The sequence below is a fragment of the Ctenopharyngodon idella genome, chromosome 17, assembly GCF_019924925.1.
Source record: "Ctenopharyngodon idella isolate HZGC_01 chromosome 17, HZGC01, whole genome shotgun sequence".
Lineage (NCBI taxonomy): Eukaryota > Metazoa > Chordata > Actinopteri > Cypriniformes > Xenocyprididae > Ctenopharyngodon > Ctenopharyngodon idella.
The window spans coordinates 12,333,240-12,360,447 of NC_067236.1; the positions used below are offsets into that span (position 1 = coordinate 12,333,240).

At 39.1% G+C, this 27,208-nt stretch overlaps 3 protein-coding genes across 5 annotated transcripts in view; 1 reads left to right on the forward strand and 2 right to left on the reverse strand.

Annotated features, from left to right (window-relative positions):
* The window catches only part of cnksr1 (connector enhancer of kinase suppressor of Ras 1), a 36,985-nt gene extending 33,273 nt beyond the window's left edge, over nt 1-3,712 (forward strand). For all 3 annotated transcript variants that reach the window (XM_051869296.1, XM_051869297.1, XM_051869298.1), the window contains 3 exons: nt 1,291-1,393; nt 1,534-1,712; nt 1,829-3,712. In XM_051869296.1, coding sequence (XP_051725256.1) covers nt 1,291-1,393; nt 1,534-1,712; nt 1,829-2,155 — 609 coding nt within the window. In that variant the 3' untranslated portion in view covers nt 2,156-3,712. The remainder of the gene's footprint in view (nt 1-1,290; nt 1,394-1,533; nt 1,713-1,828) is intronic.
* cldn23l (claudin 23-like) lies at nt 2,927-8,225 on the reverse strand. The gene is made up of 2 exons (XM_051869340.1): nt 7,898-8,225; nt 2,927-6,744 (listed from the first exon to the last, which is right to left on the reverse strand). Exon 2 carries the CDS (start codon nt 6,682-6,684, stop codon nt 6,010-6,012), a length of 675 nt encoding a protein of 224 aa, XP_051725300.1. The 5' UTR covers nt 6,685-6,744; nt 7,898-8,225; the 3' UTR covers nt 2,927-6,009.
* A 3,717-nt stretch (nt 8,226-11,942) lies between these two features.
* grhl3 (grainyhead-like transcription factor 3) lies at nt 11,943-26,659 on the reverse strand. The gene is made up of 15 exons (XM_051869313.1): nt 22,598-26,659; nt 21,229-21,382; nt 21,081-21,145; nt 20,280-20,490; nt 20,027-20,106; nt 19,687-19,837; nt 19,106-19,217; nt 18,566-18,660; nt 17,411-17,569; nt 16,195-16,276; nt 15,803-15,936; nt 14,992-15,118; nt 14,774-14,859; nt 14,600-14,664; nt 11,943-12,992 (listed from the first exon to the last, which is right to left on the reverse strand). The coding sequence occupies exons 1-15, from the start codon at nt 22,612-22,614 to the stop codon at nt 12,875-12,877; spliced, it is 1,656 nt and encodes a 551-aa protein (XP_051725273.1). The 5' UTR covers nt 22,615-26,659; the 3' UTR covers nt 11,943-12,874.
* Nucleotides 26,660-27,208: the final 549 nt, after the last annotated feature.

Here is a 27,208-nt window from a genome sequence, read left to right on the forward strand (position 1 = left end):
TATTGGACTGGCCTTCTCCACGATCTCCACACCTCGGTGTGGAGATCGGGGAAGAAAGGCAAACCCCGACGCTGGGGTAGTGACCGGGCAGGGAGAAACCGTTCATCAAGTTTGCTTTTTGGTTTTGTTTCTGCCTTCTCTACTGGCCAATCGATCTTTAACTTATCCACAGCCCTGGTCACCACCTCCAAGAGCTCCTCATATGCTGGGGAAGAGGATGGCGGGTCCTCCTCCCCAGCCTCGACGCTCACCACATCAACCTCCTCGGAGGAGAGAGGTGAAGCGCCGGTGTCTCTCTCCGGGGGGAAGAACCGCAGCGCGTGCTTCCACCACCAGAGGAGAGACACTGGATCTGGCAGGTGAGGGCTGAGATAAGGCTGGGCCCGTCTCAAGCCCCTCTGCCAGCTCCATTTGTGAACCCCACGAATGAAGTCTGCGCTGTGCCTCGGTAGCAGCGGGACCCGATCCGCGGGGAACACCAGCCAAGGCATCCTCTCTGTCAAAGAGTGCCTGGCGTGATCTTAATACTCTGAGGGTGAGCTTGTCGCAGTGCACACAGACAGCCCCCTCGAGAGCTGCCTGTGCGTGCTCAACCCCCAGACAAACAACACACATTTCGTGTGTATCCCCAGGTGTTAAGAATCTGTCACAGGGATGAACACACTTGACAAAATGTTGCTGTTTCTCCACCGTTTTTTGTGTCATATATATGTATATGTATATATATATATATATATATATATGTATGTGTTGTGAAAACTGAAACTCTTGTCCTCAGACGAAGAGATCTTGTCTTTGTAACGGATGGTAGACAAACAACACCAAATAAGACACACAAGATAACATGCTGAAGACAACAGAAGCTAGCGATCTCTGCATCCGGGTATACTTTATAGTTTCCTGGTCCGTGACGTCACCCGCCTCTGACGTCTCGCTACGCGATTGGTTAGATACATGAGTGCTTCAATGACGTTATCACGCAGAAGGTTCCCAATGCGTTATACGCAGCGTCGACAGTTCCCACGAAAGGGAACTATAATATTGTGAAATATTATTACAATTTAATATAACTTTTCTGTTTAAATATATTTTAAAATATTTGAGGGCAAAGCTGAATTTTCAGCAGCCATTACTCTAGTCTTCAGTGTCACATGATCCACATTTCTTCTTATCAATGAGGGGAAAAAAGTTCATTTTTCCATTATCCAAACTTGCAAAATGGCTGTGTACTGTATAATTTTACCTGGAACATAAAATGGTTTACAGAGTTTCCTCTTTATTTTGTCACAGAAAACTCAAACTCAATCAAACACACTTCCTCGAACAAAGGTTAAGCAGAACAGGATGCCAGAGCCACTAACCATTTCACAAGCAGGGGGCAGTAAAATTGCAGGTAAAGAATCATCATAAACTGTATCAGCCTATCAGCTTCTTTATATCTTATATCTTTAAACCCTTTGGAAACTTTGTCGAGATAAAACCAGAAAACAAATAAATCCTTTCATAAACAAGCAAATTCTCTTTATGTCTCAGGAAATGTAGATGAGATGGATGAAATGTTCCATAGCCTGAAGAAAGGAGGAGTGTCTCTGATTGGTCAGAATCAGCCGACGACTCACGACCAGCTTCGTAAATCCTTCATTAAACGCAACAAAAACCCTGTTATCAATGAGAAGATACACACACTCCGTGCCCTCCAGAGCACACTCAAGGTCAGACATGCATTTACCCCCCCACACACACTACCAACCCCACATTAACTGTTATTAGGATTATTTAGGCACACAGTGGTCTTAACATTTTGTCATTGGCTGCCTGTGTTTCTTAGGCGAAAGAAGCGGAGCTTCACCTGATCAACAAGATCCTAGAGGATTCTGAGTTCTCAGCGCAGAAGTTCCGTCAGTGGAAGCAGTTCAACGAAGAGCTGATGCAGGACATTGAGAGACAGCACAAACAGACAGAGTCACCAAGCATAGACACAGCGTCCAGGGCCAACGACGAGGCAAGCGGACTGACCCTGAGTGATGGAGAACAGTTAGTAGATCCAGAGACACCTGATGCCGGACGTTCCACTCCTACAGATGCACAGGTGCTGATGCAAATGCATACCACAGTCACGGGCGAAACACCTACAGAGAACTACTTTTACATATGACACTTGTACAGAACGTGCAAACACAACTGCTTTCTCCTGTACTGTATTAAAACAAAGAGAGAAACAAAGTGCAACACTGGGACAAATGTGTGGAGCCGAATTGCAGCCATCTGGCACAGAGCGATGGCTGTTTCACAAGAAGTAAGATCTGTCATCTGAAGCTTTTCACAACATCTATGTACTTCTGCTGTACATTCATTATAAACAGAATGTATGACGAACTGCAACATGCTGGCAAAAGAACAAATCTAACTTTAGGCACTTGCTAAAGGATGTTTATTATACAGATGAATGTAATTTTAAAAATATATTTTAGATTAATTATATTAATATGATGCATATTTCTTTTTACTTTAAGTATGTGTGTAAGGTTTGCTTAAGTATGTTTTATGAATGTTTTACGATACGATAGACAAGAAAGTATTTCTTTTATAAAAATGTATACTTTTTATTATGTAGAAACTTTCTGACATTGCAGATCCTGAAAACAAGTTTATCAGGCTCAAAACTATATTTCCTGAGGAAAAAAAATGAATACCTCATCCTCACATTGCGTTTGTATTAAATGCCCAGCGTTGGTCATTTTCCCGGAATTGCCACACAGTGGCGCCCTGTGTTTTGTTCACAAAGTGTAGCCACCTGTTCCTTTTATTCTTTCAGTTTTTATTCCAACACTGTGTATTCATGCATATAATGGCTGCATGTTTATATGTGTTGTTGCATTCTCTCTTTTATTTCATTCTAAAATCTCACCGGCCAAATAACTTGAACTTTCTTTTTTTTTTTTTTTTTTTTTTTAAGTAGATCAAAGACAAAAACTGGTTATATAAAGTCAAACTCATAAAGCTAAACTCATCTATACAAAGAGAGGAGTAAGTGTTAACTGACTTGTGTGTCGTGCTCAAGTCATTTTGAAATCCCAAAATATTATAATAATTTATTTCATGTTGCTGTTTTAATTTTTTTTGTTCATACAATGTATAGACATAGATTTAAAAAATGAAAAAAGAAATAGAAATCTATGCCTTATGTTTATATAAAGTGTACATTTATGCAGAGCCAATGCTTCTCATTTCATCATCTCCTCTGAAATTGGTTTAAATGCTCATTAAATAGTTTTTGAAAAAAAAAAATAATAATAATAATAATAATTATGAAACACTTTACTTAAAGCCTTTATATACAGAGTAATGCATTATAAAAGTATTTTTAATGCATTAATTATGCCTTGTAATGAACCTTATAATGCATTGCATGGGCTAATGAATAATTGTAACCACAGTTATAATACATTATAATACTTATCTATTTATTGAACACACCTTTAGAAAGTATAATGCTTTAAAGCATATGACAAACAACCAATTTTATATGTAACAAGGAATCTGAAAATATTATGCATTTTACCTTTGGTTAGTTATTTATGAAAAGTTATAATGTATATTATGAATACATGTATAATGCATTATACATACAGGCTTTAAGCATTAATTCTTACCTTACAGTAATTCTGCTGTGTTAATAAACCATTAAACAATGTTTTCCTTCTTGGTCAAATATGTTTTGGTGTATTTATTATTGTAACAATTGATCAGATATCCAATCCAAAACATAAGCACTGGTCCTAAAAAGAAACTCAAGTAGGCCTGGTTTTGTTTTGTTTTGTTTTTAAACGGATGTTGTGATCTGACCTCAGCTTCTTGTAACGTGGGAATGTTCAGGTCACACTATGTATTTACCAAAACAAGCTGTTTAGTGTAAAATCATTATTAGTTAGCATGACAAGCCAATAGATGTTTTGATCATGTGTGATGACTAAGTCTTCTGATTTTTCACATGACATGACAAGCAGGAAAAATGCTTTGAAACATTTAATCAGTAGCCTTACAGATAGGCATTACAGTCAATAACAACACATATTTACAACATAAATGTTTACAAGTACAGTTAGTAATTAGTAACACAGATCAATATTTTACATAAATACTGTTGGTCCAAATATTAAAGATGCGTATCAGTCATAAGGCTTGAGCGAATTGACACGACACACACGTCTCACGCACTAGCGGGAAAAGCCCAAATTGCATACAGCCTTGTGACACTGGTACATTGCTTACATTTCACGACATCTTTGGAAAGAATGATACAGTACTGTCATGATGAACAGTAAAATCTGCCACGAAATAAAAGCTGTCATTTTGAAGGTTATCCCCTCTGATGATCACAATTGTCGACCACATACGTCATTGAGGATGTCTCATTTCAGAAAAGTAACCATTGTAAAATGATGTAAATTGACGTCAATTATTGTATTTTCTTTTTTACTTACGAATGTACGTTTCTAATATGAGGCAGCCTCAATATGTGGCTGACAAATGCGACCTCCAGAGGGCGCAGCCTTCGAAACGAGACAAAGCGAGACACTGCATACAATCATTAACGTCTTAGCAACTAGGAACCGTTCACACGGAATGCATCTTTGTGTTTCAAACACGAGACATGTCGCAGCAGAATGGAAAAGAACGCAAAATGCTAACAAGAAGTTAACAAAACTTGACAAGGCATCTTAAAAACACGGCACCCATGTGCAAAATGATGAAAAAAGCAACAAAATGCAATGCAGTGGTCAAAGAGGTCTGTCTAACACTTGTATAGGCTACATAGAAAATCAATTAAATACAGTGTAATGCAAAAACGCATTCTGTGTGAACCGGCCCTGAAGGCCTGCTCACACCAAAAATAACTATATAGGCCTAGTATAAAGTTTTAATAATCGTTCTAATTAACGAAAGAAGGATATCAATGGAATCACTTTCAGAACTACTTTTTTGTAACTGATGAACGATAACTTATGCACTTATAATAAACAATGTTAGTTTAATAGTTATTGTTATATTTGTTGTGTGTGCACACCAAACCCTGTTGATAAAAACAGCATATGCTGGTTAGGTATGTTTTGAAGCATGGAAGCTGGTCCTTAGCTGGTCATGAGCTGGAGCTAGTTGATTAGGACCAGCTTAGGACCAGCACTTGACCAGCTTAAACCAGCTCAAACCAGCTTCCATGCTTCAAAACATACCTAACCAGCATATGCTGTTTTTTTCAGCAGGGAATGTGAAGTGAATATTCACATTGTGTTACTCACTCTAGATTACTCACGGCATTACTTGTTTTTCGCATCACTCGGGCGAATAAAAACTGCGTGATGAGGAGTGTCTTCACTCACATTATCATCATCATCAACAACAACAACACTGGGAATGCCAGGTTGTGCTAACTTTGGCTAATGCCAGTGCTAACCAGTTCATTTAACTCATAGCTAGAATCAAGTAACAGACATATTTTCATCACTTACCAGGAAGTCCAACTTCCTCACTTACTTTTCTCCAAGCTATCTCCTTTTTTTGTCCGATCTCTGGACATGGACTGGACGTGTCAATAAGCTCTTCGCTGATTGGCTTGCGCGACAACGCATCATGCCTGTTCGCGTCATTTCCCGCGCAAGTTGAAAAATTTCAAGACATAATTGAGGCGTCACCCAATTTGCATCATTAGCATCGCCCGGTGCAAATTTGCGTCTTTGCGTTGACTTTGTATGTAATCTAATTGTGCAAATAAATATATTCGCTTTTGGTGTGTACACACCATAAAGTTAGCATTCTTGGTGTGAATGGGCCTTAAGGCTTCTGGTAACGGTTTTGTATATTACATACATACATATTTTGTACAACATTTTAATATGGTTCTCTTTAGAAACCTCACGTGTACTGTTTCACATTTCTTATTCATCCAAGCTCAATGTGTTTGAACACCATAAAAGTGTCTTTTCACCTCTCACAAACATTCGAGCCCATCTAACAGTTCACCTCATACATCTCAGCACTGTCTTTGAGTCTCTGCTTGTGGCAGAATGAACACTTCATGCTTTTGAATCCAAAGAGTAGTGCGGCCCCTCCCAGCACCTGTACCCAAGCTCCCACCCAGCCGAAGTAGAGCGACCCAGCCGGGTGTAGCGTTAGCCGGGGTGGCTTGTGTATGTTGAGTCCTTGCGTCTCAGATACGGTTGAATCCACCTCGATACCCAGCTTCGAAAGATGCCGAGTATACACTCCTAACGCAGCCAGACTGAGCACGCCTGCCAGCGCAACCAACAGGCCACCGGCTGCCGCTACACTCCTGAGCGGGATATCGGTCCAGCAGCGGACGCCCACGCTGGCGAGCACGATTCCCGCACCGCACAGGAAGAGAGATGACAGCACCATCCCCTGGACCATTCGAACCCGAGCATCCCGCTGGTAGGACCCCGACACGGGCCAGCACTCTTTGACCTCTGAGTGCACCACCTGCAGGCAGCTCTCCCATAGGCCATCTGAGCGGAGTAGGAGGAGCTCCGTTGCTCCGCCCCGCCCTGCCGCACCCAGCCGTGCCTGTCCCTCCCTCCATTGCGGTGTGATTGCAGCAGCAAACATCAGCACAAGGCCCAAGGGAGCGAACACCACTCCCATCAGCATGGACGCTGGAGTGTGCATCGTCTTTGTTGATGTGTAGCTTTTCAGGACGATGCTAAGCGAGAAACCACTGGCAAAGACCTGGTGAAAAGAATAAGATTTCAGTTACACTCATTCTACTCGCATCCAAAGGACAGATTCTAGAAGATTCTTTCTTTTATATCCCCTCTGATAGCCACTGGCAGAAATGCACCCCTGGTTTTGCAGTCTAGAAGCGAAAGAGCATGTCTTGTTAGCCGCTGACTCTCCTTTGAGCTCTAAGAAACATCGTCACTCCTGGCAACCAGCACAGTGGAGGTGAATGGCCTGCTGTTGCTAAGAGACAGTAACCTGGACGATCTTTCGGTTGCATCTTTTGTGGTATCTGAAACAGTTCTATACACAGCCACAGGTGCTAGTCTTTGAGCAGTGTCTTCTGTGTTGTCGTAGATGTTGATACTGTGAACTGGACACATTCTGAAACAGTCTTACAGACATATAAGACAGGAAGCCAGACATCTGGGAGCTGCGAGAGCGAGCTGATGTCTGTTCCACACACACATTCATAGAAGACAAGGACAAAAGGGAACCTGCAATTGGCTTGTTATTTTTAATGCATGAACCTTCCACAGACACCCAATATTGTTTGACAACAACAGTGTATTTTCATCGTCTCATTGGTTGTTAACCGACATCTTAGCAATATCACCTTTAAAGGTATCTGCGTGAGGGGTGTGGGTGTATGTTTCAACACTTCAGTCAGTTACTTCATGCTCTTAGAGTACAGTAGTATCTATTATCACATTAATTTCCTGTTTCAGTCACCTTTGTTGCATAGCAACCCAAAAACAAACATTTAAAAGGGTGCACTGGCACCCATACGTTAATAAAAACACAACAGAATCTGCCACACCAACAAAATGTGGCTACTCACATTGTGAAAGCACCTGCCATCTTTGACACCTATCTTCAAACCACACTAGTTATTAAATATCTGGAAAAACAGCATGACAGTGTGATCAGAAACACTAGTGGAGCTTTGGTTTTTCTGGTTAAAAAAAAAAAGATAAACTCATTCCATCATAAGAAGGATCAACAGGATGACGTTCGCAAACTACTCACAGCAGATACTACAGCGAGAAAGCAAAGATGCATTGACCTTATGTCTCTTGACCTGGTTTTGCGTTTGTCGGAGATGTTGCGGTCAACTGCTTCTCTATTGGAATCACACATAGCAGAGATGTCATCCACTTACCTCTCTGGAGAAGAATGAATGATCATTCAGCTGCTCTCTTTGTTAATTCTGAGATGAATCCTCCTGTTTTTGTCCTTTCTCTCTCCCTTACGCTCTGATTCTATCTAGTTTTGTATATGAGGCTTTCCATACACCCCCATCCTTCTTTCAAACAGACACACACACACACACACACAAAACAGAACAAACAGCAAGTCCGACGTGTGCTGACTGCAAAATGCAGAGTGCTTGCTGAACCAGATGATCTGATGAAAGAAAAAGAGACATGGAAATATGGAAAGAAAACAAAGATTAATTTAAAATCCAGTCTCATATCATATCTATTAATAGTTCATCTTACTCCAAGGGTCTAATTTTACCTTTTCACTTCAAAATAAAAACATTTTTTACTCCTCAAATCTAAAAACATTGTGTCCACAAATCCCTCATTAAAAATATACACAAAAACATTTGATATTCAGCATAATACAATGTCACAGATCTATTTTCAAAATAAGACACAAAATAAGCAATAGCCATTCATTAAATGTATTGGGATTTTGTGCAGTCTGGTCAATTAAAAAAAATAATAATAATAATTCAATAGTCAATATTCTCTCAAGGTAGGGTGGGGATGGGACATATTATCCCATCTTACCCTTCATATAAACGGAGAACATTGACTATATTTGCTGTTTAAGATGCATTGCATATAACTTGCAGTTCGGTGTCAGTGAGTCATGTGTATTTGTGAGTCATGCTGCCTTCACGTACTAACGGAATTATTGTAAATACGAGTTCTCTTTTCAAACTGCGTTCTAGGATGCTTTGGGGAATGCCTTCAGCGTGACCGGTGTCTGAAGCATGCGTCTAAAACGCGACAATATTATTGGCCGGCTACAGCCCGTGACGTCATTACTGGTGCGACTGCGAGGATAAGAGGACACCTGTAGTACATGTCATCAATTTATTTTGTCTTCAGGATCCATTTGTTTGCATACGTGTAAAGGCGGTCACTATGAAATACACTACAGCCAAGCATTTCAGGAAGTGCGTGCCTACTTATCATAGACGACACCTGAGGACACACACAACTTGTGCGTTATGTGTTTGAGTAAGAAGCATGCGCGTTCAGTTCTCTAGGGGGCTGAAAGCGCTCATTGTGAGGAGCTCTTTGTGATGCATTCGTGAGACTGACTGAAAGAGACGGGTAAGAAGCTTTTACTTCTTTGTTCTCACCTGAGGAATAGTAGTTAGCGTTTGCACAAGCGCGTTCGACTCTAGGGAGTTGAAGGCACTCACAGCGATGTGTTTGTGACTGTTCTCGCGTGATTCTTTATTTAATTGATAAGTCTGGCGTTTGAGTGGAGTATGTTCAGCCCTCGAGGGAGCTGAATGTGCTCTTTGTGATGCGGTCCCTTTATGGAGACAGCACCTTTTTGAGTGGACATAGCTGACACTTAGGGATGAGCTCTTTTGATCTTGAGAACCCGACAGGAAGTGGCTTTTTTCATCCCAGTTTCTAAACCCTTGATGGCATTGTCTTCACAGTTGAGTGAAATACTTAATAGAAGGGTTCCCGTCTCCCTAAGAGAGAGAGCTCGGTTTGATGCTGGAGTCTCAGTTGAACATTTATAATGGCACAGCTAGTACTTTGTCTAGCCCTCTGTATACTACCTTGTGGTCTACTAACCAAGGTCTCTGGACCCCAACAGCAGGTGGTTTGTTCACCCTAGGTCATGCACACCTCCTGTTGTACGACACCTCTGAGAGTGCTGGAGTCTAGAGACCGAATCACACTACAGGTTTTACAATGGTTGAAGCTAGCCCTCTGTAAGCTCCCATTGTTCATCTGGGATGAGCATGGAGCAGAACCTTCCTGGTTATGGGCATGTTTTAAACAAAACTCTCCTGTTGAGGCCTCTGCTCCCCAGAGCTCAACCTAGATAAGCAATATTGATTTGCTCCTTGTGAGCCTCCTTGGGCTATCTTTAAGTGTAGAGTGCCATTAGGCCCCCTTTCATTCTACAGAGTCATCCTGCTGAGGCCTCTGCTCTTTAGAACTCAGTATAGACAGTAGCTCTAAAAATGTATGGCTCTCTGTGAGCCTCCTTGGTGGAACTGTCTTTAGGGTAGAATGTTGCTAGGCTTCCTCTCATTTTAGAGCATCGTCCTGCTGAGGCCTCCACTCCCCAGAGCTCCATCTAGATAGCAATATCGAGTTGTATGGCTCCTTGTGAGCCTCCTTGGCAGAACTGTCTTTAGGGTAGAGTGTTGCTAGGCCTCCTCTCATTCTTGCGAGTTGTCCTCTCTGCTTGGATAGCAGTACCGAGTTGTAGGGCTCTCTATAAGCCTCCTTGGTAGGACTATCCTTAGAGTAGGGTGTAGTTAGGTAACAGTCATTATGCTGAGACCTCCACCCTTTAGTGCTCCATCTAGACAGATGGCGCCAGTGTGTATGGCTCTCTGTGAGCGTCCTTGGCTAACTGTCTTTAGGGTAGAGCATGGCTAGGCCTCCCGTTCTACAGAGTCATCCTGCTGAAGCCTCTGCTCCCCAGAGCACTGCCTTGATAGCAATATCGAGCTCTCTGGAGGCTCCTCGTTAGGGCTGTACTCTGAGTGTACTTAGGCCTCCTCTCGGTTTTGAGAGTCGTTATGCTGAGGCCTCTATTCTTTAGAGCTCAGTTTGTTCAGTGGTACCAGTGTGTTGGCTCTCTGAGCTTCTTTGGTGAACTGTTTGTAGGATAGAGTGTTGTTAGGCCTCCCCTCACTCTTGAGCGTCGTCATATTGAGGCTTCTGCTCTCTAGCAACAAGTCGTGAGTTTAGAGTTTTCTCCTCGCTTAGAGGATCATTATGCAGAGTCTCTGCTCCCCAATATTCCTGTTCCTAGAATTTGGTGTGAATGGTTATTGCCTGTTAGCAATTCCTTCTCATTGGAGGGCTCCTCATGGAGGGCTGAATCAAGGGAATCTGTTGACGGGTTGTAGGCTCCTCCCACTGAAGTAGCAGAGTTAACCTTCCTGGTGGTTTATGTGGGGTAGACTTGTTTTTTTTTTTTTAAGGTCCCCTAGAAGTGACAGGCCAGGATCTATATTTAGTATCCTTGGCCATATTCCCTTAAATATATTGGAATTGTAATACCAAACCTTAAGCTCTGCCTGTGGGCTGAGCCTTATCGCATGGCCCTGCAGGGAAGTGATGAAGGGTTTATGATGGGACCTTCCTTGTCAGGGTGTGTAGTTTGGGTTGTGGCCTTAGGGAATAACGTCACTGACAGCCCCTTTGGTGCATATCTGTAGGACAGGGAACTTTGACTCCTGTAGTTAAGCCCGTGGAGTCAGGTGCTTAGTCACAGCTGATAGGGCATTCATTCCTCTCAGCATGGCAGAGTGGGTATTTGTTCCCAAAGCATTCTAGGATGCAATGTGAGATCCCATTTGAAAGGGAACGTCTCAGATTACAAATGTATCCATAGTTGCCTGAGAAGGGAAATGAAATTTGTGACACAAGATGTTTTCTTAGTTAAAATTGGACATGAACGCCCTCTCAAGTCGTAGTTACCACTGGGAAACTCGGGGATAATTTTGATTCTCAAGTTCCTGAATTGGGCGGGCCATAAACTTTAAACATGGAGGAGGGGAGAACGATTGCTGCTGTGACTGGTATTCTTTACTATCTTCCTTGTATTTCCTTGTACTATCTGCCTTGTCTTGTCATTAAAGTAGTGCATTTTTACATATATGAATAATTACTTGAAGCACATTGTGTTTTATACACAACAAAAATAAGCTGTATTTGTCTAAAATTCCAGAATTGTCAGCAAGCTGACTATCTGGACATCACAGTTAATGTTAAAATGGTTGTCAATGAATGGGACGCTAAATATAATTTTGGCTTTAATAAGATTTTTTCAATAAATATGCATAAACCTGGTTTCCTCCATGATTCTGGTTCTTTTGGACAACAAAGCACTTGAATATTACAATCTAATAATCAGTTTCAGAAGTGGGAAGTAGGAAATTTGCTGTAAATGATTTAAGGAAATTCAAAGACAAAACACGTCAATATGTTATGGATTTTTTTTTATTTTCCTTACAAAAGCAAAGGCAGTAAAAAAAGGAAACACAGCTTTAGTATATCAATATTGTTTGACAGCAATACAAAGCATTTGAAATGTACAAGTTTTGTGAAGCAAAATGCACAAAATGAAGTCAGCATGATTTAATCTGATATTTGGGCAAGTTCGATATTGCAGTGGTTCATCCGAACTTTCATGTTTAAATGTTGGAGGACAAATGGCCGGTTGTCCTGACAACCATTACAGCCACACAAGATTCGAAATGTGTGGAGCCAGTTTTCAAAAAGATGATCGAAACACTGACAGATACACAGCTCTTTAAAAGGGGGAAATGTGCGACTTAAAGGTCTAAAACACTCATGTGTGTTTGTGGAGCGTATCAGATGTGAAACTAAAAGGCTGACAGTTACAGCACCCTGACTGGAAGTATGCTTAAGTAACACGCGGCAAGATTAATAAACATGCAAACCATAAAGCGATACAAACGCCTCGCATCCTTTCCTAGAAATGATGGGCCTATCATAAGCAGCAAAGAGGCAGCGTTAAAAAGGCAAGTTTATCATTGAAATAATAACATATATCTTTTTAAAAATCATGTCAACACACAACATTATGATAATTATGTCTATTTACAATTAATATTTACAATGTACCTTGTTGATCATAATTGCTCATGTTATAAAATAGTTGTAGATAAAATAATAAAAAAGGTACAAAAGAGGTAACTTGTATTTACACTGGTCAATATTGATATGTCTGTTGAAACTGAAAATGATATAACTGGCAGGTGAGCTCTTTTGTTTCCATAGCGACAGTTCTGGCACAGCAGAATCTGGCTCACAGTTGTGCTTTTTGTTCGAGAGGGCAGAGAGAAGCTGCCAGCAGCACCAGGTGTGGCGTCACTAGTCAATGATGCCTTTTATAACTCCATTAGTGTGATCTGGAAGTGGCTGATCATAACTTCAGTGATCTCAATGAGGAAGGCAGAGTGGTTGCTGTAATGCTCGATGATGTTGTCATCCATGTTCACAAAAATCCTGTGGATATTAAGAAAGAGAGAGAAAATAAGTTTTAGAAATTCTTGTTAAAAATCTGCCCTATTATTTTCACGCTGTGCTGATAACCAATATATAGGCGATATTAAAATTCTAATCAATTTTAATAAATTAAAACACAAAAAAGTGAAATTAGGCATCACAACATTATAATGTACAGTATGAAAACTTCCCTTTGAGATTTGCTAAAGATTACATTTATCATTGTTTTTAAAAAATATAAGTGAGTGTAAGAAGATGATCTAAATCTAAAAACAAGCATGCAGAATTAGTATTTTATATACCAATACATTAAAAAATCTCTAATACTGGGTGATAATTAATATGGTACCAACATATATTGTGCATTTTTTGAAACAAACACATACAATCTACATATTTTATATCTAAAGTTGCTTCTCATCGGCACAAAAGCCAAGCGCTTTATTTCTGACACCTAGTCATTGACATTTGCACTCCACATTATTTATTTTAGTCATTACGACTGCGTTGAGCGGGTGAGTGACACTGACTGATGTAAAGATGAACTGTGCCCTACCAACTGCTGAAAGAAACCTTAAGCATTCCTGTTCAATCTTTTAAAGCGCTCGTCATTCCTTCTCTAAGGGCAGACCCTGATTTAGATCCTTAAAAACACAAATCCTTATCTCATGACTTACGCAAACAATTATTTGGCACAACAGTTGTCTCCACCGGCCAACATGTATACGACGTGCGGGTGTATGACAGACCAACAGCGAGGTAGTGCCAGCTCTTCTAGCCCTGAGGGTGGAGGGAGTCTGATTGAAGATTGGGGCGAGAGAACGAGTGAGAATGCGGCCCGACCTGTCCCTATCCCTCAGCCATATCATCAGCTAACGGCCTGAGGAAAGTTGAGCTCCAAGTTACACAGCTCTAGGCTACAGGTTGATTAAGACAAAATGCCTTTAAAAAAAGTCCTGGACATGTTTCTTTGACCTATCTAGGTCAAGCGCTCCTTAAACGCTCCAGCAGGCGTGTGAAATACAGCCATATAATTATATGCTTTACTTTAATGCCTTATACTTTATGATGCACTGAGGTGAGTTATTCCCACACATGTTCTGAAATGGATGAGTGAACGGCTAAGCGCAAATATCTACATGGTGTCATGGGTGATCACCAACCAAAGAGATAAATGGGGCCCATTACGTTGCACGTAGTGTCTCTTACACAACCAGACGCCAGCGCCGCCATCCTATCAGAGCCCTCATCTCTACTGTTTCTCTCTGAGCTTCATAAACCACAAAAAACATACAGCATAGTCAGATGACTCTATGTTGAAATCATCCTGTCTTCCACCTTTTGTTTTGCTTTTAATTCACCTTCTTTTTCGAAGGGGAGCAGCAATCATCACATTCCAAACTCTATAGATGTCCTGTCAACCCGGTCTGTCGACTTTGCTTCCTGGCAGCTTGTTGAGATGGAGCTCAGATTATAAGAAATGGGTTTAACAGCCGTTCATCTCTATGAAAGAGCATTTCGACATCCCTCTAATCTGTGTTTGTGACTTCGCCACGGCTTTCAACAGTCCCCAAACGTTTAGCTTAGCTTGGAAAAATCTTACTCACCCTCTTTTGCACTTCTTGAAGATTTTCCCAATGGTGTCTTCTTGCATACCGTACTTTTCTGAAATCTGAGAAGGCAGAAAGGGGACATGAGTCATGTCTTAGGTACAATTCCTCTCAAGGTTCGAAGTGAGATCTTCGCAAGTATGTGTAACGGAAAGATGTTGAAAAACTTACCGCTTCTCTCAGGCCCTTGAGGGTTGGCGTGTTCAACATGAGGGCGTCAAATACTTCCTCGGTCTCTCGTCTGACGTACAGTAGAACTGAGAAAAAAAAAAAAAGAATCTACTTTCAAAACACTGTGGGACTGTGATTTTTATCGCAAAACAAAGTGAGACTGAGATTGTTTTGCTAAGTTCCCAGGTTACTGCATTACTAAAATGAGTCTTCCGTACCTCTCTGTTGCTCGTCTCGGCGGGCTTGTTTGCTCGGAGGGGAGCTGCTCTGGTCGCCGCCGTCTGCGTAGCTGTTGATACGCTTCCGTGATGTCTTATCGATTTCCTCCATGCTAACAGGGGGCACCTGGACAATAAGAAACAGATAAAATCAAAGGTGTTAAGAAATGTCACTTCGTTTCCTGTCTCTTGCGCGTTCGCATGCTGATGATAACGATAGCGATGTTATCGCAGTGACATCTTGAAGCTGCGACAATGCAGAACAGAACATAGGGTGATCTCATGATTTCCTAATCCTTTGCTAATATGCTAAAGGCATTAATAAGGGCTCTGGCTACATGTAAAAAGGCCAAACGACCGGTGTTATGAAATAATGTTGAAATCTGGACTGTGGGAAAAAGGCCTGTCGGAACAGTCTCCATCCCTCCTCTCTTAGCCTGTGTAAACAAAACTGAAAAGCATCTCTTCAACACCCTCAGAAGAAGTGTGTTTGAGCTCCTACAGGTTAATCCCTGTGTCAGTCAGCATGGCCGTCCCCATCTCAGGTGAGTTTCGCTCGCTGTCATGTAAACTCTGGAGCGCACCAGTTAGCATGTCTGATCTCGAGATCACTTTCTCTCTTTCTTTTCCAAGCCCACTTCTTTCCCACCACATTTTTTCCCACACTTTTCCTTTCTCGCTCCCATACTCTCAGCCCTCAGGGTGTTGGTGAACATGACTCAACAATGTTGCGGTAAGCCGCATATCCTAGGATATAGGGAAAAGCATGTGTGTGTGTGTGTGTGTGTGTATGTGTGAAAGACAGACGTACCAGGCCACAGCGCTGCATAGTGCTGAAGTGCATCTCTGGGATGAATAAAACAGGTTGCGTGACGTGATCTTCTATAGTTTTAAAGTAGGTAGAATCCCTTCCGACAGAGCTGGAGACTAGGGCTTGTTTGCAACCTGAGGAGAAGAAAAACAGTTTTAATATAACACAAAGCAATAATTGAAAATGTTTTATAATTAACAAAAACTAGACCCTGGTGGAAAACACCGCTTGGCTAGTAGCCCACAGGTAATTTAAGTTTAAGAGCCTTCTTTTACACATCATTGGTCACAACATGGAAGATATTTACTGTGTTATCTTTACGATTTTAGTAGGGTGGTAATGGGTGTTCCCTGAGAGTCTTAGTCTGTAATTATGTGACTGACGGCACTCACCATTGTTGCTGGAGTCTGAAACATTCTTGGTCCTCCTCTTGCTTCTCTTCCTCTCTTCATCTCTCATCTTCCTCTCAGCTCCCTGCAAGCATTTAAGAGCAATAAAACATTTAGAATCTGAGCATTCAAAAACTTAAAACCAATAATTCAAAACTGTTTTTAAACTCTTAAAACACTGTAACTGCACAAATGCTTGGGGTTTTTAATAAAAAAGAGAGAAAATAATAAAAGAAAACATTACAAACGATATTATCAGTAAGAAATAACATTCAAATATTTTTAAACCCTTATTTACAACCCTTCTTATAAACAACTCTGAGTTCATTTCTAGTTTAGGTGCCAGCTGTGTAGTAGATATGCATTTGATCCAGCTAGAAAAACCACAGAAATGCAGTAATGCACTTAGTTCACCTACTGCTGCTAAACCAGTCAAACGTGTGTCAAATCTGACTTTCCCATCATGCATTTCCCCCACACACTGTCAGTCAGCTAATAACTATGGCTGCCGTGGAACACACAAACGGGCTTTAAGGAGATGAGAGAGATAGGGCAGTTTGCTGACATTTATCTGATCAGCTCAACAAAAGGGATCAATGGGAATCAGAAGACAGAGGTACCAGACAGAGCAAGGGTGAGAGACATCCAGAGAGATATAGACAGACTGAAAGAAAAAGCACAAATACTTCAGTGTCTTTTCTTATGCTTCAGTGAAAACAGTTATCACGTAATTGAAAATGTGCCAGTAAATGATCAGAGGTCAGACGTATACTGCTTTTTTGAGTAAACAACTTAGTAGGTCATGAGTCAGGACTATGTTTTGTTTAAGAGTTTATGACGCAGTCCAAGATGAGCCAAACAATCGACAGAAATCCAATGCACACCCTGATAATGAAGCTTAATTTTTCTGATCCAAGTTTTAGTTTTCATCGTGCCTTTTTTCTCTTTTTTTTACACTTTTATAAGATTCTTTTTGGGGTTTTGCTTCTTACAACATAATAATATTATATAATAATTAAAGTAAATATAAATATAAAAATATTTATAAAAATAAATATATTAAAGATAATATAATATAATAATATTAAGATATAAATATATTTAAAAGTTATACATTTTATTTATGTTTTAATTTGTATATTTATATAATTTTATATTTAAAAATTTTTTAATACATTTTTATAAAAATAATTGTTACACTTAATTGGGCCTGACTCACCTTATCGCAGAAGATCTTGACCTGACAAACAGCTCTGTGAATGAGACGGTTGTTCCCTGAGCTGAAATCATAGGTGTCGATCTGAAGATTCAGAGGAAGACCTTTGACCCCTTTCTGCGAGGAGAAGTCAGTGCTCAGAGAATTGATGCCAATGTGCACCTGTAAAACACATCAGATACATGAAATCTCAAGAAAGCACTTTGGAAATTTTGAAAGCTAGATTTGTTACTCAACAAGATGACACAATAGTACATTTAATATAAAAAAAGCAAAGTAAAAGATCATGCATAGTTTAGTTCATGCGCGGGCCTGTTAAAAAAAACCCTATGCTTTGACAAAAGGAAGGGTCAGGGATAAGACACATTAGATGCGTCATATGCAAATATGGGAAGAATGATTGTTCAATAATTCCAATTCATTTCAAAAGAAAAGGAGTGTCTATATGGAGAACAACATGGCGAGATCTGACATGTTAGAACTGGAGGCAAAACAATAAAAAACAATCATCTTAATAATATGATGATGGATAAACTGAAGGAATAAATTAATGGACAGGTGCCGATATCCAAAAAAATCTTCTTAGTTCCTCATAGCTCGTTTAAATTTGGCACTTAAAATGTACATGGAGTTTTCAGATTAACATTTGAAAGATTTGAACTCAAATTCTGATTATAAAAGAAAAGGTTGTTGTTACATTGCTGGGCAACCGTAAACATTCTAACATCAGACTAATGAATTATAATATTTGGCAGAAGAATTGTTTATTCCAATTATTAGATAAAAAAACCCCTCTTAATATGACTTTTAATATATTGCTGTAGTTTCTATTTTATTAAGTCAATAAAAATGTATTACAGTGATTGTATTCTTACTTTCTGTCTCTGCTCCACCTGCTGTGAGTTTCACTGTCCCACCCATCACTACCCTTGGGGCATGCTGAAATGTGCCCTATTTCTCTTTCTCTTCTTCCCTGCTTGCTTCCTTCCCTCCCTCTTTCTTTCTTTCTTTCTTTCTTATTCCCTATGATGACAGGTGCCTAAGGAGGCTGCATACCGTAGATACCACTCTCTGACACTCCTCTAAATGATCCTCCTTTCAACCCATCACTCAACAAAAACAAGTGACAGGTGGATCTGTGCGTGTATGTGGCTGTACCTTTGCTTCTTCATTGGTGTTCCAGATAAAGGACAGTGCGTTGAAAGCAACCTCTTCCAAGTTACTCACTCCGCTGAAAACTTCCTTGTAGTCAGCTGACAGTCAATATAGAAGAATTTATTAATATAAATTGTATGAAATTAAACACATCAATCAAAACCTTCCACCTTAAATGACATCTGATTTGAAAGCTAATGGTGGGTGTGGCCATAATTACCAATTTTTGATAAAAACATTTTCATTTTCTTAATTAGTAGTGTCTTGTTTTCCAAATAAAACGAATAAAATTATATATATATATATATATATATATATATATATATAAATATAAATGTTTAAAAAGGTTCCTTATATATAATAAAATGTAGCCAATGTGGTAAGTAACAATATTGTAATTCAACATATCTTTGAAAATCTTTAAATAAATGTATCTTTCAGGATATTTTAGATATTTTGCCTGATATATATATATATATATATATTTTTTTTTTTTTTTTTTTTTTTTGTGCAGTGTTCTTTAGGTAGAGTGATAGTACGCACCGATATCAATGACTCTCTGTTTGACGGTAGGCTGTCGAGCGTGCCAGTGGTTCCAGTACTTCAGCTGCATCTCAGGACTCTTGTCATTCTCAAACACAGCCATGATCACCGTCTGAAAGAGATAAAGGAAGAAAAATAAAGCATTATTAGAACCTGTTACTTTGTGGTTTTTAGAGAGTGGTGACTCCCTGTAGGACAAATGCTTGGCTTTTTGCAGTTTACCAAGCGATGTCAGCACACTAATACCCCTTTCTCTCTGCTTTGTCACTGACCATAGCAGTGTATGCTTTAAACAAAAGAGCCAATCCATCACAACTCTTCTCCGTCACCTGAGTCAAAGGCATATGAGTTTGGCCTACAGAGTTAATAAAACTTGCCCTGAATCTTCTTTGCTGTTGCGTGTCATGGTTACTAAGACACAAAATGTCAAAATACTGTACTTCAAAAGATGCTAAAACGAACTACTAACTCTTTCTCTTTGGAGCAGACTACTTGGGGAAAAAAATGAATTCTGACCTTCATTTCCAACAAATGTTATATTTTAGAAACTCCCAATGTGTGTTTATGAAAGTATAACTTACTTTTACTTTGCTGCATGAAACCCCAGCAGTGCTGTCCACTCCCTGCAGCGTGATGGGGTAAAACTGCCCCTTGTTGAGGTACACCATGGGTATTTCTGTTGTCTTGTGCTGGGAAGCTTGTGGGGCGCCAAGAACGAATTGGAAGTCATTCCTGTGAAAAACAGTCAAATGAATACATTTTTGATGCAACAGCATTGCTCAGTCTTTTACATACTATGCTTTTTATAGCTTGTATAAAGTCACCAAACGACAGTTATTTTTTTATAGAGGCAAAAGAACGAGAGAGAAAAAAAGCATGACTGATTTGTAAAGGCTCGGGCGGTTAAGAAGCTTGTCTCACCTGTATCTCTCTGGAGAAGAGTTGGGGTAGGAGTATACAGGGCTTGTCTGTCCCACAAACGCATTGCTGTTGCCAAGAGGCTGTTTTTTGAAGAAAACAAACAGACGTGTCATAAATTGATGGTAATGACAGACGACAAAGCACATGTTTCAGGCATTCATGGCATATTTTTTAAGATTTGTTGTAATGGCTCAGAAACAACAACAATTTATATATATATATATATATAATTTATTTAAAATGCTTTACAAACCTCAGGGGTGACCTCCAGAAAGTTTTGGTGAGATGGCCATGATTTCTGTGGCGGTTGGGGAAGGAGGGACTCCAAGATGCTGTTGATGTTGACTGGGTCAGAGCCTGGTAATGGTTGCTTTACGTGGCTGAAGTTAATATTGTCAGAAATAATTTTCATGATCTGAGCGTTCTCCAGTGTGGCCAGCTCAGGGGAAGAGCTGTTTGGTGTCCTAAGAGATAAAATGCCATTACATATTGTGAACCTTCTAGTTGCAGATTATGACTTTTTTTATGCAACTCAATCCTTAATGCTATTCACATAAGGGCATCTGTTACCTATCTAAACAATGATGACAAAAAAAGTGTTAAAGTCAATAAAAGCTTTGCTCAATCTCTGCATTGTTTATGGAGCTTGGCATGAAAAGCAAAGCCAAACACTCTGGGCGGGAGCTGTTTGCTACCTAACGCTGATTTTTTTTCTTTCTCTGTTTGAGTTTCTCGGCAGGGTTTGACATCGGGGAGACCAACAAGCTCTATAGGCAGCTATTTTTCACTTGCACAAAAGGGTGCTGTGTAGTGACTCAGTCGTTTTTGGGATGGGTTAAAGAAGAGGATTAACAGCTGAACCAGCTCTGACCTCAGATAATCTTTGGCTAAATTACTCAACCTAGCAATATACTGGATGGAGAAAATGTGACATTTCCATCTGGATGACTTACTGTTCATCTTGCCTTCCGTCTGATACTATATACTGACAGTATATACTATATACTTAGTATTGAAAGCATTTTGATTAATAAAATGATATGGTCAAACTTACCTCTCCTCTCTGGATTTGTACATGCTGCTACCACGGGTACATGTCATCATCGGCTCTTTTGAGGGCTTAAAAATAAAATGTATACTATTATTTTTGTATATAATACAAATTGAATAGTGATAAGACATTATAATAAAACAATAATTACCTTGCAGGGATCATAGAAGAGTTCTATAGCGAGGTCTTCATCCGAAGACAGTCTGGGTTTGGTCTTGTCGTCCTCGTAAGACCAAGATTCCATCATGTAATTGTCTGGATAGCGTAAGTAGCTGAAACTCTCGTTCTGTTGTACCATGAGAGCCCTAGGGGAAAGACGAAGGAGATATTAGCATAGATAAAACATCAAGCATTCCCAAGAACTGCAACATGTAATTTTGCATAGTATGAAGTATAACAAAATGATTTAATTAACAGCTCAAAGGCCACAAAAATGTGCCTCTGGCTGATGCTCAGTGACAAAAACATAGAATGAAGTAAAGATACAAGATGCTCTTCATCTAGCCTTCAGACTTCAAACCTATATAATGCTCAGGAAAACCTCTACAATCACATCATTTTAAGCAAAAATATGAAGAAAAACATTGGCAAACTGACTTTCTCTTCTTGTTTATACTCTAAAGGGAAGAAACTCTTGTAACGGATCAACGGTCAGAAGCAAAGCCTAAGTGAAGGAACTTGATTTTAACTTAACACAAGCACCACAAACAAAAGACAAGGATTTAAAGACAAACAGTTGGATTTGTTTTGGGACTTTCCTGAACTACTAGCAATGAGGTGGTCTGCTGTGGTATAAGCTGAAATGCAAACAGAGCTGTTTAGGCACCTGTGCTCACACTTAATGAATGAGCATTTTTTCTTCATTTCTTAAAAAAAAAAAAAATTCCAGATGAAGAAAAATCCCAATGAAATACCCATATTTACTAATTCTAGGCACCAGCATGTTGACATAGACCCCAACCTCTGACACATTAGTGCAAGACCGATGTATTTCTGTTTTTGTGCACTCAGGCCCTTAGGACAGTTACACCAGGCTGTCTGTGAGCGTAAAGAGACAGAGAGTGCATGTTTAGGTCCCGGTGTCAATTTTCAGCAGAAATTATCTGCATGTACTCATTCATGTGGGGGCCCGTTTACACGTGAACAGAGGGAGAGTGGGAGACGAGGAGAAAGACATTACTCAAGAGGAAGAGACAGCTCAGAGCGGTGAAACTGCAAACTATTGCACACCTCGCAAAAAAATCAGATGAATCATATGAAACAAAATGCATTTGTTAGTCCAGCTCATTTGAGAATGTCTAGATAGTGGCCGATTAAATATATAATATATATTTTTTAATAATAATAAAGGTAAACCCTTTATCTAAAAAGAAAAAAAACACATTTCTTTTAGGATAAACATTATAGCAATTAATGTTTAGTAACACAATGGTATTTGTGTTCAACACAGCCAAGCAAAAAGAAGCCTTAGACCATTGTAAAATCTAAAGGAAAGAAATGTAAAATAAAATGGCACTTACTCAATCTCCTTGGTCATGACTCCTCTGACAGACAGTAGTTATAAAATCCTTAGTTTGTTATCTTGTATCTTCTCCCAGATGTGTTTGAATCTCTGGTTGGATGTGTGTCTGTGTGTTTATATCCTGATAAATGAAGTGGTTTGATTTGTATCCACATCGTCTCACTATTTATCCACCTAGAAGGTTGCCTTCTTTGCTCTGATTGGCTGCCAGCCTGAGACAGGTGTGTGATAGGACAGGTGTATCCTTCCTTAACTCTCTCAGTGCTGGAGAGAAACTTCAGCATGCGTGTGAGTGCGTTTTGAGTGTGTGTGTGTGTGTGTGTGTGTGGGGGGGGGTCTAACTCATTAACACCTAATATAAAAGACTGAGAGTCTGCAGCCACAGGTGTGAAATGCATCTTATTTGGGATCAGAAACCAAAAGGCAAAGGTGAAAGAACAAGGTTTTAACATGCAAATTAAAGGTTGTGTCATTCTCTCAACCTCTAATAGAATGAAAAAGGAGGTTTTGGCTGCATTTTGGCTTCATTTTGCTTTATTTTATAATTTATAATTAGGAAAACAAAAAAGTCACAATTATTTACTTGCATTTAATTACTTTCTCATTACATATCACGCTTTCCCAAAACAATTATGATAATAGGTATGTGTATCATGCTTAATTCTTGATCATTAATTCTAATGCAAGTTGCAAATGAAATATTTTTTCCCTCAAAACATTTACTACAAAGTCTAAATGTATGATTTGCAGATTAAATTCTGCCACGTCAGAATGATGTCAAATATGCATCTCTGTCTCAGACGGGAGCTGATGCAAACAGATAAAGAACTGCATATGCACCTTTTAAAATCTTAAACATTTGTATTCCATGTTGCGTTTTGGTTAATACAAATGCCTTTTGACTTTGTCTTAATGGGAATAATGATTTTTTTAATGGGGATAAAGATTTTTCTACACTGATTATTTTTTATACACAATATTTTCAGTCTTTGCATTTTATCCTTATGCATAAATAAACAGAAGATATGTTTGCATTTATGTGATTCAATTAATCTGAGTTTTGTTAAGACCTGAAGGTATCTGGCATTGTGTCAGAGGGTGCGTGCTCTGCGGTCTGCCTTCTGCCTTCAAACACACCCACACAGTTTCACACACGCACACACACACCAGACCCCTCAGGCGTCTTGGAGTTGATCCAAAAAAAAATGTGCAGAAGACATAGATTATAAGAAGCAGAGAAGGAAGTCAGGAATGCTGATAACTCTGTAGTGGTTTACAGTAAATGAGCTTGAGTTCCTGTACACAAATGCAATTTTCATATACTTTAAAGAGCTGTGAATATATGGTGTAGTTACTTTCCATGAAAACCAACTATGGATACAGTGCATATCACATATATACCATATTTTATTAAAATATTGCATATTTCATGTCTGTTAAAACAAGAGATCGATGGTTTCTCACTAGCAAGAAATCAGGAAAATACAGTATTTATTTCAATTCTCTGCTGTCAAACTAAAATACATCTCATCAAAGAATACATCCTATGCCATACTTCCATCTTATTCACATTGAGTTTTTAAAAGTTCAAGCGAAAACTTTGCCATCCTGATTCCTATATACTTAAAGCAGCAGGTGTGAACAGCCTCGTTGAGATCTGTTTTGTTCTGCTGGAAGTGTGAACGTAAAGGGAAAGAGCTCTTAGATTGAGAAGCTTTTCTAAAGGGATCATTTCGCACCTAGAAACCATGCAGAAAACCCAGAAACCAGAGTAAAGGCTCCATCGCTGAGGTATACGTAAGAGAAAGCAAGCAATAAAGAAAGAAAAAGAAGAGAAAAGAATATAAGAAGTATCCCATGAGAGTTTCTATTGTGATTCTTCTATCCCAGAATCTCTCAAGGTGTGACAAAAAATAGCAATCACTTTTCCACTAACCATCACTATTCACTATTTACATAATAAAACAGTTCTGAGTATTCTGATTTCTGAGTATTCTGATGTGTCAAATCACATACAGTTGCTTACTATATTGATAAAATAAAAATCTGAGACCAGTGAAAATGCTTCTATTTTGCATCTTTTAATTATATACACATTCTCCATTACAAATTATATGATGATCGTGTCCTCCAGCATGGCTTATGATGATCCAAAGAACATCTGACTGACTGTACAAAGAGTCACATGATCAATATCACAGATTTACTTGTGCAAATTATATTTTTGTACCCCACCATATGACTGTATGATGTTTAAGCACACTTCATCTTCATTTTCCATATAAACTGCTCCTTGTCCAAGCCCAGCAAGCAAATTTTCATTTAAAAGACATCTAATACCTGTCCAAATATAGCTCTGACGTCTAGGCTAAAAGAAGGCAAAATTTGGGCTGTCAGTGAAAATTGAATAGATGTCCAACCAGAGTCCAACAATAGACTAGTCATCAATTAGAACATGTCAAAAGAAATAAAAATAATTTGTAATCACTGTTGACTTTGCTTACATGACGGAATATCATATCAAGTTATTTTGGCAAAAACGACATGAAACCAAATTCAAGGTTATTTTGGCTAGAAGTGTGTTACTCATGGCCAGACTATATCAGGTCTAGTTAACCGAGACTGTGAAATGACAGGCTAATTGCTTGCTGGGAGGTCTTGTTCTATCCAGACTAGACTATTGTAATGCTCTCTTGGCAGGCTTTCCAGCATGCACTGTCAAATCTCTGCAACTGATCCAGAATGCAGCAACGAGAGTGGTCTTTGACGAGCCGAAGAGAGGGCACGTCACACCTCTCCTCATAAAATTGCACTGGTTGCCAATTGGAACTTGCATCAAATTCAATTGGCCTACAGAACAACCACTGGCTCTGCACCACTATACCTAAACTCACTACTTCAGACCTATGTGCCCTCCAGAAGCTTGCATTCCGTAAGTGAACGGCGCCTTGTGGTGCTATCCCAAAGAGGCACAAATTCACTTTCACACACTTTAAAAAGTAATTCAGGAGACCTGTTACCACAACTTAAATAAGTGCATGGTTGCAAGTTAAAAATTCTAATTTATTGTTTTAATTAAACCTTTTAAGCTGCAAACATTATTTTATAGAGTTCTCTTGACATAATGTTGATCATTACATCAACTTAATATTGTCTGTAATTTAAACTCAAATTTCTGCGTTAATTGTCTTTTTAAAAAAAATTAGGTTGTAGTAACTTAATGAAATTGTCTTGACAACTTTGGAAATTAGGCAGTGGATTTTATAATTCCCAGCATGCATGTTTTTAGTGAAGGGAAAGACCTGTTAGTGTTTAATGCTGTTATGTTTGACATTTCTGTAATGTTGAAGTTTTTGTGGTTACCATTGTGCTGAAGAGTAGATACATGAAGATAAACACTTCTGACTCTATAAGCAATGACTGCGCTAATGCCAGTGACAAGTAATATCTTACTTGTTCATTCAATATACATGTTAAATAAGTTATGTTAGCATGTGCTATGATTGCTGTTGATTTGAACTGAAATAGAGAAGATGAATTGGTTCCAGGGCTACAACTCTGGCAGTTGGAGCAACTTTTTTTTTTTTGAGTAATCAACTTAAAAATTTGTGTTTATGCTACAAATTATTAAGTTCCTCTAACTCAATGTAGCTTGTTGGTTGAATGTAAATTCACTCAAAGTTGTCATAACTCAAAAAAAACAAACAAAAAAAAATGATGCAAAGCTTTGAATAAAAGTGTCTGCTCAATTATTAAATGTAAATGTATCATCACCTAAGTTAAATGCATAATCAAAATCAGAGTGTTAGTGTTTATGGTTTGCAAATGGTATTACAGTGTATTCACAGGGTGTGAAGAGCTGAAGAAATCAGTTTAAAGCTGTGAGAACAGAATTGTGCGCACCTGTTTATGCATTGCGTCTCTCTCATCACACGCCGAACTGCACTAGCAAAATATAAACTAATACTGCTTGTTTTACCTATCAAATGAGAAACATTAAAATATAAATGTAATCCAAACAGCAGAAGCACAATCTAAAAAAAAAATAGCTCATGTTTATCTATAAATGCATTTACTCTATCGAAATGGTACAGTAGCACTATTCTCATTTGTAAATGTGAAATCTCATTTGGCTTTGCTCTGATTTTGTTGAAAAATGCTCTCTTGTTTGGTGAAAAAGGTCTTCTATTTAATCTAAAATGTAGAACATAACTATAACGAATGATGTGTTTGAGGAGAAATGATTCAGTAACCTGAAAGATTCAGATTAAGATTGTGATTGCGTATTTCCTCTTAGTCCAAAATCAAATGCTGTATGACCTAATGAAACTGCCAGATGTTACTCAAGATGTGCTGAAAATGTATGTCTTGGAGTCAAAACCTCAGATCACTGCATCATTCATGAGAGATCAGGACACACACACACACATATTGTAATGGTAAAATAGGTGGTAGAGGTGTGGCCTTAATATATCAGACAGATCTAATCCGAGTTTCATTCACACACACACACACACACACACACACACACACACACACACACACACACACACACACACACACACACACAGTGGGTTTTCATGTTTTATGGGGACTTTCCATAGACATT

Bases quoted from the DNA above. Each gene is read 5' to 3' on its own strand.
- cldn23l (XM_051869340.1), bottom strand. From the start codon at position 6,684: ATGCACACTCCAGCGTCCATGCTGATGGGAGTGGTGTTCGCTCCCTTG.
- grhl3 (XM_051869313.1), bottom strand. The intron at 17,570-18,565 runs GTACAGCCACAT...TGTGTTTTACAG, and splicing joins ACACCAATGAAGAAGCAAAG to GTGCACATTGGCATCAATTC. The intron at 12,993-14,599 runs GTGAGTAAGATT...TAATATCCACAG, and splicing joins TTCAAGAAGTGCAAAAGAGG to GATTTTTGTGAACATGGATG.